Source organism: Esox lucius, chromosome 22 (assembly GCF_011004845.1).
Source record: "Esox lucius isolate fEsoLuc1 chromosome 22, fEsoLuc1.pri, whole genome shotgun sequence".
Lineage (NCBI taxonomy): Eukaryota > Metazoa > Chordata > Actinopteri > Esociformes > Esocidae > Esox > Esox lucius.
The window spans coordinates 6,972,699-6,990,000 of record NC_047590.1 but is presented as its reverse complement, the minus strand read 5'-3'; the positions used below and the strand labels follow the sequence as shown (position 1 = coordinate 6,990,000).

Sequence of the window (17,302 nt, the reverse complement as noted above, 5' to 3'; positions counted from 1 at the left end):
AAAAGCCAGAGTTGTAGTGTTGCCTGCTAACTGTTGGAGGGGTCTGGCTACAGATCATCAGGAGGAGGGTTTGCTTTGCTGCTCTAGGAATGTGTAGACACAAATCTACGGATCACATTACAGAGGCCCCAGGCCAGCTATCTCAGGAATTTTAATTGGCAACAAAAATAAGATAGGAAGGAAGTTCTTTCATATGTATTCACTGATTCTGACCAGGAGTATGGATTGGGATGACTAGGAATTTCTCAAAATGAGTTATAAAACAAAGTTGAATAATGCAGTATATCAACTGACTGTTTACCACAGTACAGAAAAAAACTCACATTTACATTGCAGGAGTTCATTCATCATTTCTGAAGGGAATTTTATTGTTGAGGTCAGGAAAATGAAACATCATGCACCATTCAGCTGTCGATTTGCCTCATAAAGCACTGTAAATAACTACTGTCCTTCTGTAGTGTGGATTTACATAGTCAGGTTTGATGGGACTCTATAATTCTGATGGAAACAACATGGCTGCCAAAATAAAGTGTAAAACATAGACTGAATGAGTGGTGTCTGCCAGAAGACAGCTGCTAATGGAATCCAAGCGTGTTGTTATTATCATGGAGGGGGTGAAACAAGGGGGGTTTACGCTTTATTTCTCCCCAAGGATATAACAGTACATATGTACATCATGTGACTAACACATAATACTGTAACAAACATTAATTAGCACACAAAAAACTAGCACTCTGAATTGTACAGACGGTTTTCTATACCATGTTCAAAGACCCAGATTCTTGATAAATATCAGGTAGCTTTATATTGGGTTTCTCCAACCTACTAAATAATTCAAGTTGGATTGAGCACAGTGGGATTTGAGGTGAATTTAGCCTCCCATTACAGATTGCACTTTTAGAGTAGACCTTTTATTGATTGTAGATCATAGTCTGTATATCACTTCTAACCCCAGGGTGACCCTATAGGGTCTGTAGGTCTAAAAAAAATTGCCAACACATCACAAACATCTAACCCATAAGCTTTTTATATCATTATCCTTTAAAAAAAACACAGTGTCTCGGCTGTTCGGTCTGACAGAGATTTCATGTTGGATGAGGCACAAACCATTAACATGGAACGTGTATTTTGCTTATCTAACAGAGCCACACATCCTTTACCATTCTATCCTGACCTGTCAATTTTCATCTCCAGTTCTAACCATTGAGCTCCAGGAGGGGGAGGGGTGGGGGAGGGGATAAAGAATGTATGGTATGTGTGGGCGTCAACAAAACGCTGCGTGTGGGGATCGACAAGTTGATACAATGTATTAACATGCATATATACATTTATCACAGTAACGGGTTACACGTTACTTGTTGATTCTGTAAGTTTGTTTTGTGCGTAGAATACTACTAGTAATCGTACTCAATCCCAAGGTATTTCATTTAACTCTACCTCGAAACGCCCCTGTGTATGTTCGCTTAATGGTTTGGTCTGTAGTAGGTGGGACTCAGGAGCGGTCAGCGGGACGTCGTAGATCAATGAACTGAGCGAGTTTTCTGCCTGGGTAGGACGACCCTTTGGTGGGATTAAACCATTTACTGCGCAGTGTGTGTGTGTATGTGTGTGTATGTGTGTGTATGTGTGTGGTACAGATGTGACAACGGGGACATTTGGATCAGGATCTTAAACGGAAATACCGGAGTTCAATTCTTATCCCGTCGATATGCGGATTCTCCCCAAATAAACCCAGTGGATTATAATAAACGGCTCTGCATGTATCTTGATCCGATATCTTTTTTTGGAAACAACATTTTCTCGGAATATCTGGAATAGGCTATTCAGCATGATCTTTGCAAATACTGCTAACCCGTTGAAGAGTGCATATCGAAAGCAGGTAGGCCAAAAAAAAGCCCTGGGATGGTTTAGGTCCGTACCGTAACTCCCTTAAACGCATCCAATACAAGTGCGCGCACGGTCCCACTATCTCGTCACCTCAGTTGACACGGTGACATTGATGTTATAATGTTTGAACACCTCGCACTGACCCTAGGGTTACAAAGTCATGTAGTGTGACAGTCAACAGCGCGCACCCGGGCTACTCCACATTTTGGTTAAGTCTGCTGTTTGCATTAGTATCCATTTTATATTATTGCCTTTGTCCTTGAAGTGGCAAAACAGACTAATTTAACTCAGCAGCTTTTATTGTTTTTTTTAGTTTTTTTGCGTTAAAGGCTTTACAATAACCATCATCCGGATAGACTGGTAACAGCAATTATAACATTCAGATACCCTTCGAATTGCTCATGGTGACGGATAAGGGACGGGCCGGTATGATTCATGAATATGTATTTGCTAGATTTCTTGATTGTTTAGAATAGAACACAATATATAAAATAATTTAAAAACCAACAACATTGCACTGCATTCAGAAGGCCTACTACATTTGTTGGATTTCTAGAATAGAATAATGTGCTGTGTAGGCCTACCAGTGTACTGGTTGGCTGTGCTCCACCAGCCTCAAGTTAGTTGGGCACGGGCCTGATTAGTGAGTGGCCTTCTCATCCTCCTGCCGTTAATGTGTGTCAGTGTACTGGAGTGAACATGGCTTTTCGTGCATCTAAAATAAGCCAGGCTTTCTCAGGTGTAGCTGCTAATCCCTTTGTGCAGTTCAGCACTGATTCAGCCCTGTAGACCACAAGATGGAGGTGACTGTGTGAGTTCGGTGGGTAGGCCCAGAATATCTCCACTGCCGACGCTACCGACTGGCAAAATAATGTGGTGGCTATAAATTATGCACTAGTTCCTCGTCCTCTGTCAGTGATTCTCGCCCACAAGATGGAGGTGATTGTGTGTTCTGAGAGTCCACCTAGGATATCTCTCTGGCGTGAATTATATCAGTAGGCCTTGGCCTAATCCAATGTGCCGGTATATCAGCTCCCTCGCCATTTTTTGTTTTCACACGCTTTGCTCTTGAAGGTGGATGGCTAAACTAGGTATCTTCCTAACAGCCAGATTAATTCTCCTGTTCTGGGTGGTTTCGGGGTGGCTTCACGGGGGTCGGAGCTATCTGAATGGATGAGCAAGAGGAAGGAAATGCCACACAAAGGAGGGCTTTGGTCCGGCGCCGACACAGCGTGGTCGGTTGCCACTGACCCCCCCAGACCAGACGCTGACAGGAAGGAAGGAGGATGGAAGGAACCCGAGAGGCAAGAATGTCGCCAGGGAAACAGCCGATCGTGCTTTCAGAAAATATTTAGGGCCCTATTGTAGTTACTACCCTGTCATCATAGCCAGTCCCAGGGGTGCTCAGGTCCAACCTGCTGCATGGAGTCCCTACAGGGCCGTGAGCCAAGTGAATCTCTATTGACGACCCCCCCCAACCCCCCACCCTGGGCGATACTGAGCAACATGCACCCACCCCAGGGCTAGAACCTAGACAGCGCCGCTGCTGCTTAGACCATTGTACTCACCTTGGGAGTTCCGCCCCTCTACCCACTGCAGACATTGTGAAATGCACAACCTCCTGTGCCTTGGCGAAAAGCTGTATTCCCTCATGTTGCAAAAACGGTGGACAGAACAGTAGGGCTTGCAGCTCAGTTGGCAGGGCACAGTGTTAGGTTGAGTCCCACGGGGTGGTGGGGGGGGGGGGGTGAGAAACCCTCTGCCGTAAGAAACCTCTGCTGGATTACTTGAATGTAAATGGCCCTACTATTCTTATGCTATTTTACGCGTTCCATCCCACCCTGCGATTACTAACCGTCATACTGTACAGCCCCTATGCCCCAGCTCAACAGATCACACAAGGTCACCGCCACTGTCAGTTTTGGCCATGTAGCGTGACTACTGGAGATGACTGCTAGGGGCTGAATGACCTGGAGTCAGTCATGGGACTGTATACATTGATGCGTGTTACTGTTTGCTCTTCACATCTCCTCGCGTGCTCTACAACAAGCATATATCACCAACCGTCACTTTCTTGGCTAGCCAAGACGGCGTACACATTTTTTGCAGCTTACATAAAAATAAAAACAGTGGATACAGTCTGTGTGGAAGATGTGGAATGCCACATACTATTGCAGCACGAGTCTCATTCCCCAGCTAAGCTTGGCATAACAGGCTTTCGTGTCTCAGGGCCGGTTTCACGGACACAGGTTAAGCCTAGACTGGGACTAACAAATCAAGCACACTGTTAATTCAGTTGTGTTTATGGGCTGGCATGGGTGGAAAGCTTTGTTTGTCCCGAACGTTGACCCTTGATGTACTTCCTGTCTGAGCCTTGTTGACGGTCTGTCTTTGCTGTGGGTCATATTCAGGAAAGCAGCCCATGTCTCACCTTGAACGGAGTGGCATGAGGAACGTTTTGGTGTGTTTCATTCCATTCTTGTTCCTTTATTGGTCGAATACACCCAAAACACAAAATGTAGGCAAATAGGTTGGTGCCAATGTGCAGGTTCGTTGTCCCACAGTGCCCCAAAAAAACAGAGACTTCGGTGAATAGAAGAGTACATATACGAAAATAAAAACTCAATGAATTTAAAAAGGATGGAAGACTTGGCAAAAGCATTCCGCAAGTAGGCACTCCAACAAATATTTTCATGTGTAAATGGGATGATTATGCAATATTAGTTGACATTGCACATGAATATAAATCCGTTACAGCACTGTTCATGTTAGGAGTCATTTTCTTATCCACATGACTGTTGACTGGAGTGTGTTGTGGCTGAGGTTGTTTGGTGGGGGGGGGGGGGGGGTTGTGTGTGCGCATTCGTGTGTTTGCTATTGGAGGGGTTATTTCCTAGATTGACGGATTTCTTCCTGGGTGTGTCACAAAGGGTGCCATAGAGCGCGTTCCGTGTTCGCGCAGGCAAGGGACTACGGAGTTCGTCTCCGCACGTGTGTGAGCTTGTGTGTCTGTGGGCGTGTTTGCGCCCGTACAGAAGGCTTGCGGTTTTTTGTCTGCACGTCCTTGTGTGTACCTAACAGTGTGTGTAGGTCTGTGTGTGTTTAGTGACACTGTGTTTACCTGATGCCCTCTCTCCTCTCTCTGTCTACCATGTAAATACTAAGCAACTACAAAGGTGTGTCTGAATGAGTTGAAACGTGTCTCAATTTTAACGTTTATCCCGTTGCCCGCTATCTTCCAGGGCCCCCCCCCCCCCCCCCCCCCCCCCCCGGGGGAAAAATACGCACCAAACTTCACCGTGACAAAACGCAGACAACTCTGTAAAATGTAGAGTGAAAACAATGAAATATATGCAACAAACAGAAGGGAAATACGATGTGGTGGGTGCGCGTGTAGATAGTTGGCGTTGGAAGGTTTTGGCGTGGGTCTCACAGTCGTCGTGGGTCTCACAGTCGTCGTGGGTCTCACAGTCGTCGTGGGTCTCACAGTCGTGCCAGCCTGTCTACCGTTTATCTACACTTCCTGGGTGGGGCACAAACGCCAGCGTTTCTGCGCGAGGTTGCCAGATTACCCAGTGAAAGTGTCTCTTCCGTGTACCTGACGCCCTCCCCTTTCTTGCCCTCTCCATCCTTCTCTTTTCTCTCGCCCTCTCTTGTCCCCTCCCCCCCTCCCTCCCCTCCTCCCTCCCCTCCTCCCTCCCTCCCTCCCTCCCTCCCTCCCTCCCTCCCTCCCTCCCTCCCTCCCTCCCTCCCTCCCTCCCTCTCTCTCTCTGCAGTCGTACCCCATGGCTCCAGCCAGCCCGAGCACTGTTAGCAGTAGCAGCAACAGCAGCACCACAGGATGGGACCAGCTCAGCAAAACCAACCTCTACATACGCGGTCTGCCCCCCGCAACCACCGACCTGGACCTGGTCAAACTCTGCCAGCCGTGAGTAACGCGCAGTGGACATGCCGTGTTTCCGACGCTCACACAACACACACACACACACACACACACAGAACTGACTGAATGACACCTATGACTGGCTGTAGTGACTGACTGAATGACACACGCTGATGTTACATCAATGGATTAAAACTGCTTCTACCAACTAGCTAGAGAGCGTCACTTTAGCCCGCTAAACCATGAACTGAACAAATTGTAATGCTGTCTGCGGAGAGGGTGGGGGACAGGCCCCTGTTATTACAGGGTATCGGGATTGGTGAATGCGGCGATTCATGTTTGGTTGGGTTTGTCTCCATGCGCCTCTGGCCTCCGCTGGGTCATTAGCATATGGAGCGAGGCATTCAGCCATGTTACCAGAGGCAACGGCAGCTGTTTCTGTTTTGTTTGCTTGTGTTTTGCTCCCAGTGGTGCTCTGCTCACCGGCCCAAAGCAGAAATGAAAGAGCCTTTCATTGCAACTAGGTTTAAATGTTAGCCAAAGCCTTAGCTGAACCAGCATATGATGCATGTCCTTAAAATATCGGTTCCGCAAAACAGCTTGGAACCATTTCAGCTCTGACATTCTTTCTCTGAAGTTTGATGTTAGTTATGATTTGTGGCTCTGCCTGTGGTTTAATGGATTTGTTTTCTCTCTGGGGTCATTCCACCTCAAAATGCTCAAGAGGAAAGATTTCGACACCCACCTTCTCAATAAATGTACCATCCAACATCCAGTTTTGAAATGGAGGACTAGCTATTCAAGGCTAGTCATGAATTGTTTTCTTCGGGCTTAGCGTTTGACTGCTCTCTAGCATAATGGGAGCTGTTTCAATAATGTTAATGTTTTCTCTTTGTTTACATAACTACATCCCACCACACATTTTTCATATATTACAACATCGAAAATATAGCTAGGTTTCCTTTTGTGGTAAGGCAACAAGCTGTTTCTTTCAGTGCCAAAGCTTTTAGAGATGTTTTGCAATGTATGTATATGTGACATTGAATTCACCTCCAGTCCGTTTTAATTGTTGCCGTCATTCAGTGACTCGGCAGAAGGGCTTCCTTGGCCCCTTAGTGGTGCAGTAGTCATTGCCTAACAGTGTGGCTGAGTCATTGCGGCCAAGAGTTTGAATCCTGGTCACGACGTGCCGGCGGCGCCGGGAGTTCTCGCAGAGGGTGGTGCAAAATGGCTCAGATCTGTCCCTGGTGGATGGCTCCAGATGTCTCACTGACTGTGTGTCGCTCCGGATGAGAATCACTAACGTCAAGTGTAAATGGCAGACGGAGTTGCTAATCGGAGAATTGAACGTCATGAAATTGTGAGCGTAGGAAGAGATGCACACATAAATAATGATGGAAGTGCGTCCTGTTTTGCCGGCCAATCAGTATGGCATTTCATGTGGTTGGATACACCATAGACGAAGGGAGATACAGTCATTCAGTGCTTATCCTAAACTTGTCAAGTGAAATGACATGGCGAGGCACACTCTGTTGGTTCCCTCCAAGCCTCACAAGGCTGCTGCCTGGCTTTAATGGGGTGGTTTTTCTTAGGGATGATGTCATGCATTCTTGTGCAAGCCGAGCGTTCCAACTCCCAGCTCTTGTTATATGACTTTACCAGCACAGAATCACCCTGCCGCTGACTGTGGTATAGGGCAGCCGAAACTGGTTGTGCGAACGGCATTTCAACCAGCTTCGGGGCCTTCGGACCTTCATGGTCTCCTTTTTTGAACAGGTCCTGATAACACATACCAAGGATTGGTAGCTTTCCTGAGTGAGGCAGTCTATTGTAGGCACTACATCACGGTATCCAGACACCACTACATCCCCAGCTTTATTCAGTGGGTGGTGCATATTGGCCTAATGGAGATGGGAACTGAATAGAATTCCTTTTTCTCATTACGATCTCTCTCTTCCTGATTGAGAGAGCATTGTGAAAGGAAGCAGAATCTCAGAAATAATTCATCTCGGGAGGAGCCATGTTAAAATGTTGTACTCTCTTGTGCCCATTGGTGGTTAAAATTGAGTGAAAAGGGTTTATCGGCTGCATTTAAATAAATAAGACACTGAAAAGGTGTCTTTTTAATTATTATTATATTATTATTATTTATTTGTATTATTATTATTATTATTATTTATTATAATGTTTTATTATTATTACAATCATTATTATTATTATTCATATTATTATATTTTTTAACCCTATGTTGCCCAATTCCTGATCATGCTGCTGAGCCAATTCGTACCGGAATCAGAATTCAAACCCATGGCTACAGTGAGGAAGCTGTTCTGGACAGCATGATTATGAGGCAGTAACATAGACCAGTGCGCCAGTCAGGGGCCCCAGATTGAAATATAGTTTGACCTTTACAACAATCGTGTGCGCATACTTTATCGACAATCAATACAATGAATGGACGAGAGAGCAACATCCTGTTATTAACATTGATCCTTCCTGTGTTCATAGATATGGCAAGATTGTATCGGCAAAGGCCATCCTGGATAAAACAACTAACAAATGTAAAGGTCAGTATGTACTGTGCACTCCAATATTTCCGCCAATGTCTCCAATATATTGACTCTATTTGAATTATATTTTTAACACTTTTTGGATTGTATAACAGACTGGTCGTCTAATCACAAAGCAAACTGACTGACTGACTTGTGGTTTCTGAACTTCCACTGTGGGTTCTTGGCTTTCCACATCTCCAGGGTACGGTTTCGTGGACTTTGACAGCCCCTCAGCGGCCCAGAAGGCAGTCCATGCCCTGAAGACAAGTGGGATCCAAGCCCAGATGGCTAAGGTGAGAAGAACGCTGTGTCTCGCTTGCAGAACAACACTGGGCCCCAGGTCCGTCTGTGCTGGTTTCTCCATTAGAGCCGTGGTTCTTACGAAGCACTAGACTGTGCTCAAAGACTGGGTGTAAGTGTGTTTGGGAATTCAAGTGTGTTTATGTCAGTGTTTAATTTATGGAATCATAGAGTGTGTGTGTGTGTGTGTGCGCATGTGTGTGTGTGTGTGTGTGTGTGTAAAGCAGAACAGCAGTCAGTCACGTGACCCCAACTGACCACTCAGGGGATGACCCCGTTCGTGTTCATTGCTAAAACTAGATGTCTTCTGTCCTTCCCTCCGCCCAAAAACCTGTCACTCTAGCCAGGAAACGTACAGGACAGGATCGACAGCTTCCTGCTGTTACGCAAATATCCTGATCCTCCCTGTCTGACTGCAGGCATAGCAACCAGAAGGGAATGTGCTCTGGGCTACAGTAGACAGATCCTGAGGAGCTGGGTTAGCCATAGGTTTCTGGTGTCATGCCTTATTAGCTCGAATATGTTTCCCGGGTTACGTATTTTGGAGCCGAACAACTTTTCTCCCTGCCAGTTTCACCGGGGCCACTTTTCCATAGGAATTTCTCTCTTTTCTCTTCTCTCTCTCTTTCACTCCTTTCTCTTTCTCTCTAACTTTCTCTCTTCTCTTCTCTCTTTCTCTCACTCCCTGGTTTTAAATGCTGGACAGGGAGAGAGTTCATTAATGAAGGGCCGTGCTGCTCTCACTATCTCTTTCTCAGGGGACCTGTACATAGCTTGTTTCTGCATTTGTGCCGAGGCATGCAGAAACTGGGCGTCTGCATGGTAGCTGCATTATTGTAGAGTAAGCTGTTTAGCTGGGATTGGTTAAAACTGGGAAGGGCCTGGGGAAAAATGAACCAGTTGTTAACACAATGTAAAGGATTCGCAGAGAGCAGAGAAATGGACCAGTCACCATTTTGGGCCAAATACCATATGTGCAGTGTTGTTGACTGTGAACACCACATCACCTTGTCATGACCTTCATGAATTCAGAACACGGCCCAAGCAATCTCGTGCCCTGTCAGCATTTTTGTTGTTTTTAGATAACACATTATTCCCATTGCTCGTGCCTTATTAATGCGAAACAATCAGATCAGGTAAAGTACCTTTAATGTAATTGCAAAAGGGCTTTTGTTTGTTGTTGTTGTTGTTGTTGTTGGCATTGCTGCCCAAGGTATCTATAATATTTTATCCTAATATCTCTGCGCCCTCCTTCCTCTGTCCTTCCACTGAACAGCAACAAGAGCAGGATCCAACCAACCTGTATATCTCCAATCTGCCAGTGTCAATAGATGAACAGGAGCTAGAGGGGCTCCTGAGGCCCTTCGGACAGGTGATCTCCACGCGCGTCCTCAGGGATTACAGCGGGGCAAGCAGAGGAGTCGGCTTTGCCAGGTGAGAGCGGTACAACGCCCCGGTATCAGTTAGCAGGAGCGCTACGTCGCGGGCCACATTCTCACTGACTTACATGTGACTTATGGCTGCTCTGCTCAGGATGGAGTCCAAGGAGATGTGTAACTCGGTCATTGCCCACTTCAACGGAAAGTTTATCAAGACGGCGCACGGAACTATGGGTAAGGCCTAGGTTCGCTTATTCTCTCTCATACTTTGGGCTGCGCTGCTACTTTTTGACTTTGTGTTTTATCTTCTTTGATTGCACCTTTATTCATACAGAGAGTTTAACAGAGAGCCTTTACAGCTGAGCCCAATATTACAGTATTATTAACACTTTCAGAAATGGAAACTGATGATGGTGGTGTGTTTCTCCGCCTCTAGCCCCCTCTGAGCCCCTGCTCTGCAAATTTGCTGATGGTCAGAGGAAGAGGCACAGCCACAGTCCCTATGTGCCCAACGGCCGCACCTGGCCCCGGGAGGGAGAGCTGAGACTCGTAAGTGTCTGTATGTCTGTGGCTCCTCCCCTCACCTGTCTGTCTGTAGCTCCTCCCCGTACGTGTCTGTCTGTAGCTCCTCCCCGTACGTGTCTGTCTGTCTGTCTGTAGCTTCTCCCCGTACGTGTCCGTCTGTCTGTAGCTCCTCTCCGTACGTGTCTGTCTGTAGCTCCTCCTCGTACGTGTCTGTCTGTCTGTAGCTCCTCTCCGTAAGTGTCTGTCTGTCTGTAGCTCCTCCGCCAATGTGTCTGTCTAGTTCCTCCCCCCTACATGTCTGTCAGGCATTTAGCAGACGATCCTGTCCGCACTGACTACCAGTTTGGCTGATGACTTGCCAGCGGGGCCCAGTGTTACCGTGAGAGACTGGTTTATGAACGCAAGGGTCCATTATAGATGTCAGTATTGATGGGCGCTATTGTGATGCTAACGTGTGTGTGTTTAATCACAAGGTTTGGTTTCGTCCCACCAGGGTGGAATGACTCTGACCTACGACCCCACCTCAGCTGCTATGCAGAACAGCTACTACGCGTCTCCCTACGCCCTGGCAACCAACAGAATGATGACTCAGCAGGCCATGTCGCCTTACATGTCCGCCGTCACGTCATACCAGGTGGAGGCCCGGGCACCGCGTCACCAGCATTTAATGAAATCAACACCACTTTGAATTCGATGCACTGTAAAGACGAAGGCTGTGGCACGAGGTGGTGTTTCTGGCACTGTATTTACTCTCCCCTTGCACATTGTAGGTACAGAATCCTTCCTGGATGGCCCACCAACCCTTCATCATGCAGCACCCGGTAAGAGAAATGAAACAGTGAAAAAACATTTTCCGGCACAACATCCAGATTTTCTTGACTGATTCACCTGGTACGAGGCTTGGCAGTTAGTTACGGAGTTGAATCCGATTTGCTATCTCTAGAACAGATTAACAACATGTAGTGGCTGGGGGGGGGGGGGGGGGGTGTTACGAACCCTGTGGGTACCTGCATGCGTAACAGGGGGGCCCTGAGGAGAGGTTTGAGAACTAGTGCTTTAACCTAAGTCCACTATATTTTATATTGTGGCCTACTTTCCTGGTACAAACACAATTCTTATTTTGCTCACCATGCTAGCATACTATAGACTATAGAAAGAGTGTGTTACTTACTGTGTTAATCAATGTGTTCTGCCACTGACACTGTAAGACAAACACCCCCAAAATCTGTGGGAAAAGAACAGACCCGAGCCCAGTTCAGGGAATCTGAAGCCCTACCTCATAATTTGTTGATGGTGGAATAATTTCATTGTTTTTAGGAGGACAGGTTGTTTTTATTATCTGGATGTGTCAGCGAGGACAGGTTGTTTTTATTATCTGGATGTGACAGGGAGGACATGTTGTTTTTATTATCTGGATGTGACAGGGAGGACAGGTTGTTTTTATTATCTGGATGTGACAGGGAGGACATAGGCACTATCCAAATATAGCGCACTACTTTGATCAAGGCCCAAGTTTTGAATGGAAAATCTCAGCTGGGCTTGATATATTTTCTGTGTACACAAAACCGTCTCGTTGGGTTTAGAGAGCCATTAATGACAGAACCTGAGACAAAAGCAGAGCTCTTTTTATTATCCGGCTTCTGATTTGACCCAAAATGGCATCCTATTCACTTCAAAGTGCCACACTATTACAACAGGCCCTGGTCAAAAGTGGGCCGCTGTGTGGTGCACCATTTAGAGAATAGGGTGTGAATTGGGAGCCAGATGTACAGCCGTGCTTCTCTGGCCTCCAGCTCTCAGCTCCCACTGCAGTAGGGTGCCAACAGGAAATGCCTGCAGCAGACACGCTCTTATGACCGAAACCATTTGCATCCCTCAACGGATAATTTCAAATAGAACAAGTGTCTGTGTCCGTTACCCCTCCTTTTCACACAGTAATGGTACATTCCCTTAAGGCATTTTGGCTCATGAAGGCGACCTAAAGGTAAAAACAAAAAAGTGTGTGTGTGTGTTGGGGGGGTCGTATCAGGGGTATCTGTGTACAGTATCAGTGTTAGAAAGGATTTAGAAATCAGTTAATGTGGTGAAAGCGTAAACACACGTTTTACTCATTTCAGTCAAATATTTTCATCTGGCTACTCTCTATGGATCCTCAGGGGATTTTAGTAGGAGGATGACCTTGTATTGATTGTAGAATGATAATCCTCTCTCTTTCTCTCTCACTACCTCCCCTCTTTCCTGCTCTCTCTCTCTCTCTCTCTGTCTCTCTCTCTCTCTCGGTCTCCCTCCTACAGCAGGCAGTAATGTCGCCCTCTGTGGACCACACCATGTCAATGCAGCCTACCGCCATCATGACACAGCAAATGGGCCACCTCTCACTGGGCAGCAGTGGAGCGGTGAGGGGCATTCTGGGAAAATAAACTCAATTAAATAGATTGATTAAACTTAAACAAGCGCAAAGAGCCTACAGGATCGGGGGTGATTTGGGATTGGCTAGAAATGAGTCGTCTCTCCAATGTTTACCAGAGGTGTTTTTCGGTAGCCCAGTATCCCTTGTCAAATCATGATACATGGTCGGTCTCAGTTGATCTATTGTAACACTCGTTTGTTGTTCTTGTGGCAGCAGTATATTTCCGCCAACGCTGCTGTGCCCTACATGTCTCCGTATGCCCACATGCACCAGACAGCTGTAAGTACCTGGTTGTGCCCCTGCCATCTTAACACGTTCAACGTGGACCATTCTCACGTGTTATCTAATGTAACTGTTGACCATTGTGTACTGTCACCTGATGACGCCCCAATGTGTTTTCCTCTTCAGGACAATGGTTCTCAGCAGCAGGTCGATTCATCCAACAATTCATCTCCCTACAGCCAGCAGAGCAAGTAATAGTGAGGTAAAAGTTCAGTATATGAGGTGGTAGAACATCGTCTAGTGGCCCTTTAGCCCTGCACAGAGTGTACTGATGGTTGTGTTGTGTTTTGTCAGGTGAATTCTGAGTAGTAATGGATGCTGTCGTCGCTGACTGATGACGTCACAGTCACAGCCTCTTCTGATTGGACCAGTAAGAACTCTTTTGCACAGCTTCAACCAAACGACTGTGTGATGGAACAAACAGCAGTGAGAGTGTGGTGTGTAATACGAGGATACAGATGTAAAAATGGACTCAACCAACAATTATTCCCCCTTTCAAAAAAAAAAAAGAAAAAAAAGTTTTATTTTGATAAACGAAAAGACGTGTATTTTATACCACGGATTCTCCAAATGGATGCAATGGGGCAAGTAGCCTACAGTGTGACGTGAGGTTAAAAGGTGCATGAGATTGATTTGCTTTTTTAAGAATCTGTTGAATTAAGGAAAAGGAGATTCCCAATGGTTTTTATAGATAGTTTATTAGTCAAGATATACTGTATGATTAATTTTATTTTGCTTGCAAAGAGTGTTCATTTGGTGAGGTGTTACTCGTGATTATTTTGGTCTTGATAAGCTACTGTCATTAAAATTAGGCTTTTAGGATTATTGTCAAACTGAAAAGATTTTTCTGTATCAGATTAAATAAGTAGGGTTGGCCGTTTTGGCAGCTGTCAATCAATCAGTGGATAGAGAACTGATAAAGAATCAGATATTTTTGCCAAATACATGATGGGTTGGATAATGTGCCTTCCTAAAACATCAGAATAGTAATTGAACAAAGGCTGGCACTGATTTTGTAATGTTTCACTATTTCTCTCCATGGTGAGTGCCAGTCTGGTTTAACAGAAAGGCCTCTCTTAATCCAAACTACTGTCGGTCTCTGTAGACCTTCAAGTATAGGTGTTTCGTTTTCATTTGTCATGTTTCGCACACAACCAACGATCCTACACTCACTGATCTCATCCCCCGAAATAATTCAAACACGGCCTACAATCAGAATGAAAAAAGACTTCAATTTAAAAGGCGCTTTTTTTCCCCCTTCTCCTTTTTACTTTTTAATAGATAATATTAACGAAGAAAGCTTTACTTTTATGATGAAATTGCAATCTGTTTTACCTTACACAAAATTGACGGGGTTGTCTTTTTTGCTCTAGTAGTCATCTTGATAACATTTGGTCATGTGTGACTGGTTTAATCTACCTCAGAGTTCTGTCCGGGCTGGTATGGTTGGGTTTGCAGGTCCACCCCCCCCCCTCACCAGAACAGAACACATAGGCTGAGTGCCAAACCGCATCCTGTCCCTCATGTTGGGCATTCTTTTTCGGCTTGGCCCCAGAAGGTTCGCCCATAGATCGCTGGTCAAAAGTTGTGCGATATATAGGGAACGGGATGTGATTTGAAATGCATCCAAAGCCAAGCTCAGGAGCTGGCCAATAGCAGTTTATACATTTTCTCTCATGATGAAATCTCCCTCCTTACTACTCTGTCCTTAAATAAATACACCTTTTGTCTTGTTTAGTGTAGTATCATGATGAATCTTGTTTTAAGTTTTGTTTTTCCAATATGAACATTGTTACATGTCAAGTATGGTCTTAGCTCCCGCCACAGTTTTAAGAGTCTCCAAAGCTGAAAAAAAAGCAAAGCTGCTAATCTAACAAATGTTCCAATAATGGAGGATGAGGTGTTTTTAATGCGAGATGCGAATTGACCATATGGTAGTGCAGGACGGCTAGACTTGATGTATTGTACCCTAGAAACACACACACACCTCTGTATGGAACTTTTTGTTGGCAGCCCACGTGGTGAGTGGTTGCCGAAGTTTGTAAGTTGGAAGTTTGAATGGCAACCATTATATTTTTAGTCTTGAATAGCTAGCGATGTCTAAACCAAGTGCAATTCTGTGTCTGGATCTATAGGCTAGTTGTACCACAAATTCAACCAACACGTGTGTGATATAGACTGGCTGATGACGATAAATGAAATAGTAGTAATTTATGCAGAAAGAGAGATTGTTTCTATAAGGTGGAGAGTGATGTTTTGTTGTTTTTGTTTTACATGTCTAGATGATGATGATGATGATGATGATGATGATGATGATGATGATGCTCAGTAACACCAGATGGAAAAAGAAAAAAGAGCTCATTTTTTATTTTTGTTTCCTGTGTTGCTGCCGTTGGCTTCTGTGTTGGTTTCACCAGATTGTTCTATCAATCTTATCCTCGTGCTTTCCTCCTAAAAACATTTGAATAAAATCCCACCATTAATCAATCCCATAAGACGTGTTTGTTTCCTAACTTATTTTATTCCTTACTTTATTTCAGAGTACTTGTTTTAATTTTTTTTTGACTTAACACCTTCAGTTACAGCTATTGTGGCACGAGCATCTGTATGTAAGAGCTGGTATGGTGAAAAATCTGTTGTTCTGTTCTTGCGCAAGGCACTTAACCATAATTGTTCATATAATGTGTACTACAATTTCATCAAAATAATCTGCTGTACCTTGAATGAACACCAGAGGGGGCTATGCCTTCAAATAAGTAAGTTGGCCAAACATCCACCTAATAGGCATCCTTTCACATCGTGTTTACCTTTATAATGTACACTATGAATACTTGATTCATCAATACTTGCTAACCAATGACATTCGTGTAAAAGTAAATATATGTATATGTGTAAAGAGGTTTTTTGGGCACTTTTTTAAGTGTCAAGGGGCTTTTTGTGTGATTCGTATCAAAGTGTGTAATATCACCTTATTTATGGGGCTTCCCTCTTAAAGCCAGCAGCTTACTTGAACTGATGCCATAGACACAAAGGCACCATTCTCTATCTCTCTTGCCACTAAGGGATCAAAAGGAATTGGGGAGCAAAACCTCTCGTTACCGCCTGCACACGGCCTGCACCCCACCCAGTCACTCCGTAATGCCAGCCATATGCCCCCACGCCACGCAGAATACACACCCTTTGAACATAAGGAGAAAATTATGGAAGCTTAGCACTCTCTCTCTCTGTCTCTCTCTCCTGTCTGTCTCTGTTTCTCTATGTCCCTCTCTGTATGTTTCTCTCTGTCTCTCCTTTCTCTCACTGTCTGACTCTCTTTTTTCAGATGTCTAATTCTACACAGCTGAAGGGACACATGGTGCAATTCCCCAAAGTGGACCCAAGGTCATATTGGGGGGTGCCAGTAGAGACATTGGGGGTGCAGAAATTGAGAGGGTCTGCCGGTATCCAGTGTCTTGATTCGTTCACTCTTTTCAGAGAGGGTTTTTGTGTTTTGTTTCTTGTTCACATCTTTTTGTGGCTACAGTATAGCCTATCCTAAGGTGTTCCAATGACACTATGTGTATTTAACCAAAAAATAATATTACTCAGATATTGTACACTACAGTCATCAATTAGCCCGGTGGCCATTTTGTGTCAGGAAATATTCTGATATCTGGAAATGAGGCCTCGCCTGAATGGGAACTGACTTGAATCTCATGTATGTACAGTATGTCTGTCACTATTACCATTTTATTATCATTTTACAATCCTTGTGACGAGCGTGGGTATCAGGGTGACTGAGTAGGAAGGAGAGGCTGAGTAGGATGGAGAGGCTGAGTAGGAAGGAGAGTCTGAGTAGGAAGGAGAGGCTGAGTAGGAAGGAGAGGCTGAGTAGGATGGAGAGGCTGAGTAAGATAGAGAGGCTGAGTAGGAAGGAGAGTCTTAGTAGGAAGGAGAGGCTGAGTAGGAAGGAGAGGCTGAGTAGGATGGAGAGGCTGAGTAGGATGGAGAGGCTGAGTAGGATGGAGAGGCTGAGTAGGATGGAGAGGCTGAGTAAGATAGAGAGGCTGAGTAGGAAGGAGAGTCTTAGTAGGAAGGAGAGGCT

General features: G+C 45.1%; 1 protein-coding gene across 4 annotated transcripts; it reads left to right on the top strand.

The window, feature by feature from the left end:
• Positions 1–1,478: 1,478 nt before the first annotated feature.
• On the top strand, positions 1,479–15,713 carry rbms1a (RNA binding motif, single stranded interacting protein 1a). 4 transcript variants are annotated; one of them, XM_013139984.3, is made up of 13 exons: positions 1,479–1,549; positions 5,664–5,815; positions 8,279–8,337; positions 8,524–8,615; positions 9,899–10,056; positions 10,156–10,235; positions 10,438–10,550; positions 11,020–11,160; positions 11,297–11,347; positions 12,821–12,922; positions 13,150–13,215; positions 13,345–13,420; positions 13,513–15,713. In XM_013139984.3, the coding sequence occupies exons 2-12, from the start codon at positions 5,673–5,675 to the stop codon at positions 13,411–13,413; spliced, it is 1,074 nt and encodes a 357-aa protein (XP_012995438.2). In that variant the 5' UTR covers positions 1,479–1,549; positions 5,664–5,672; the 3' UTR covers positions 13,414–13,420; positions 13,513–15,713.
• Positions 15,714–17,302: the final 1,589 nt, after the last annotated feature.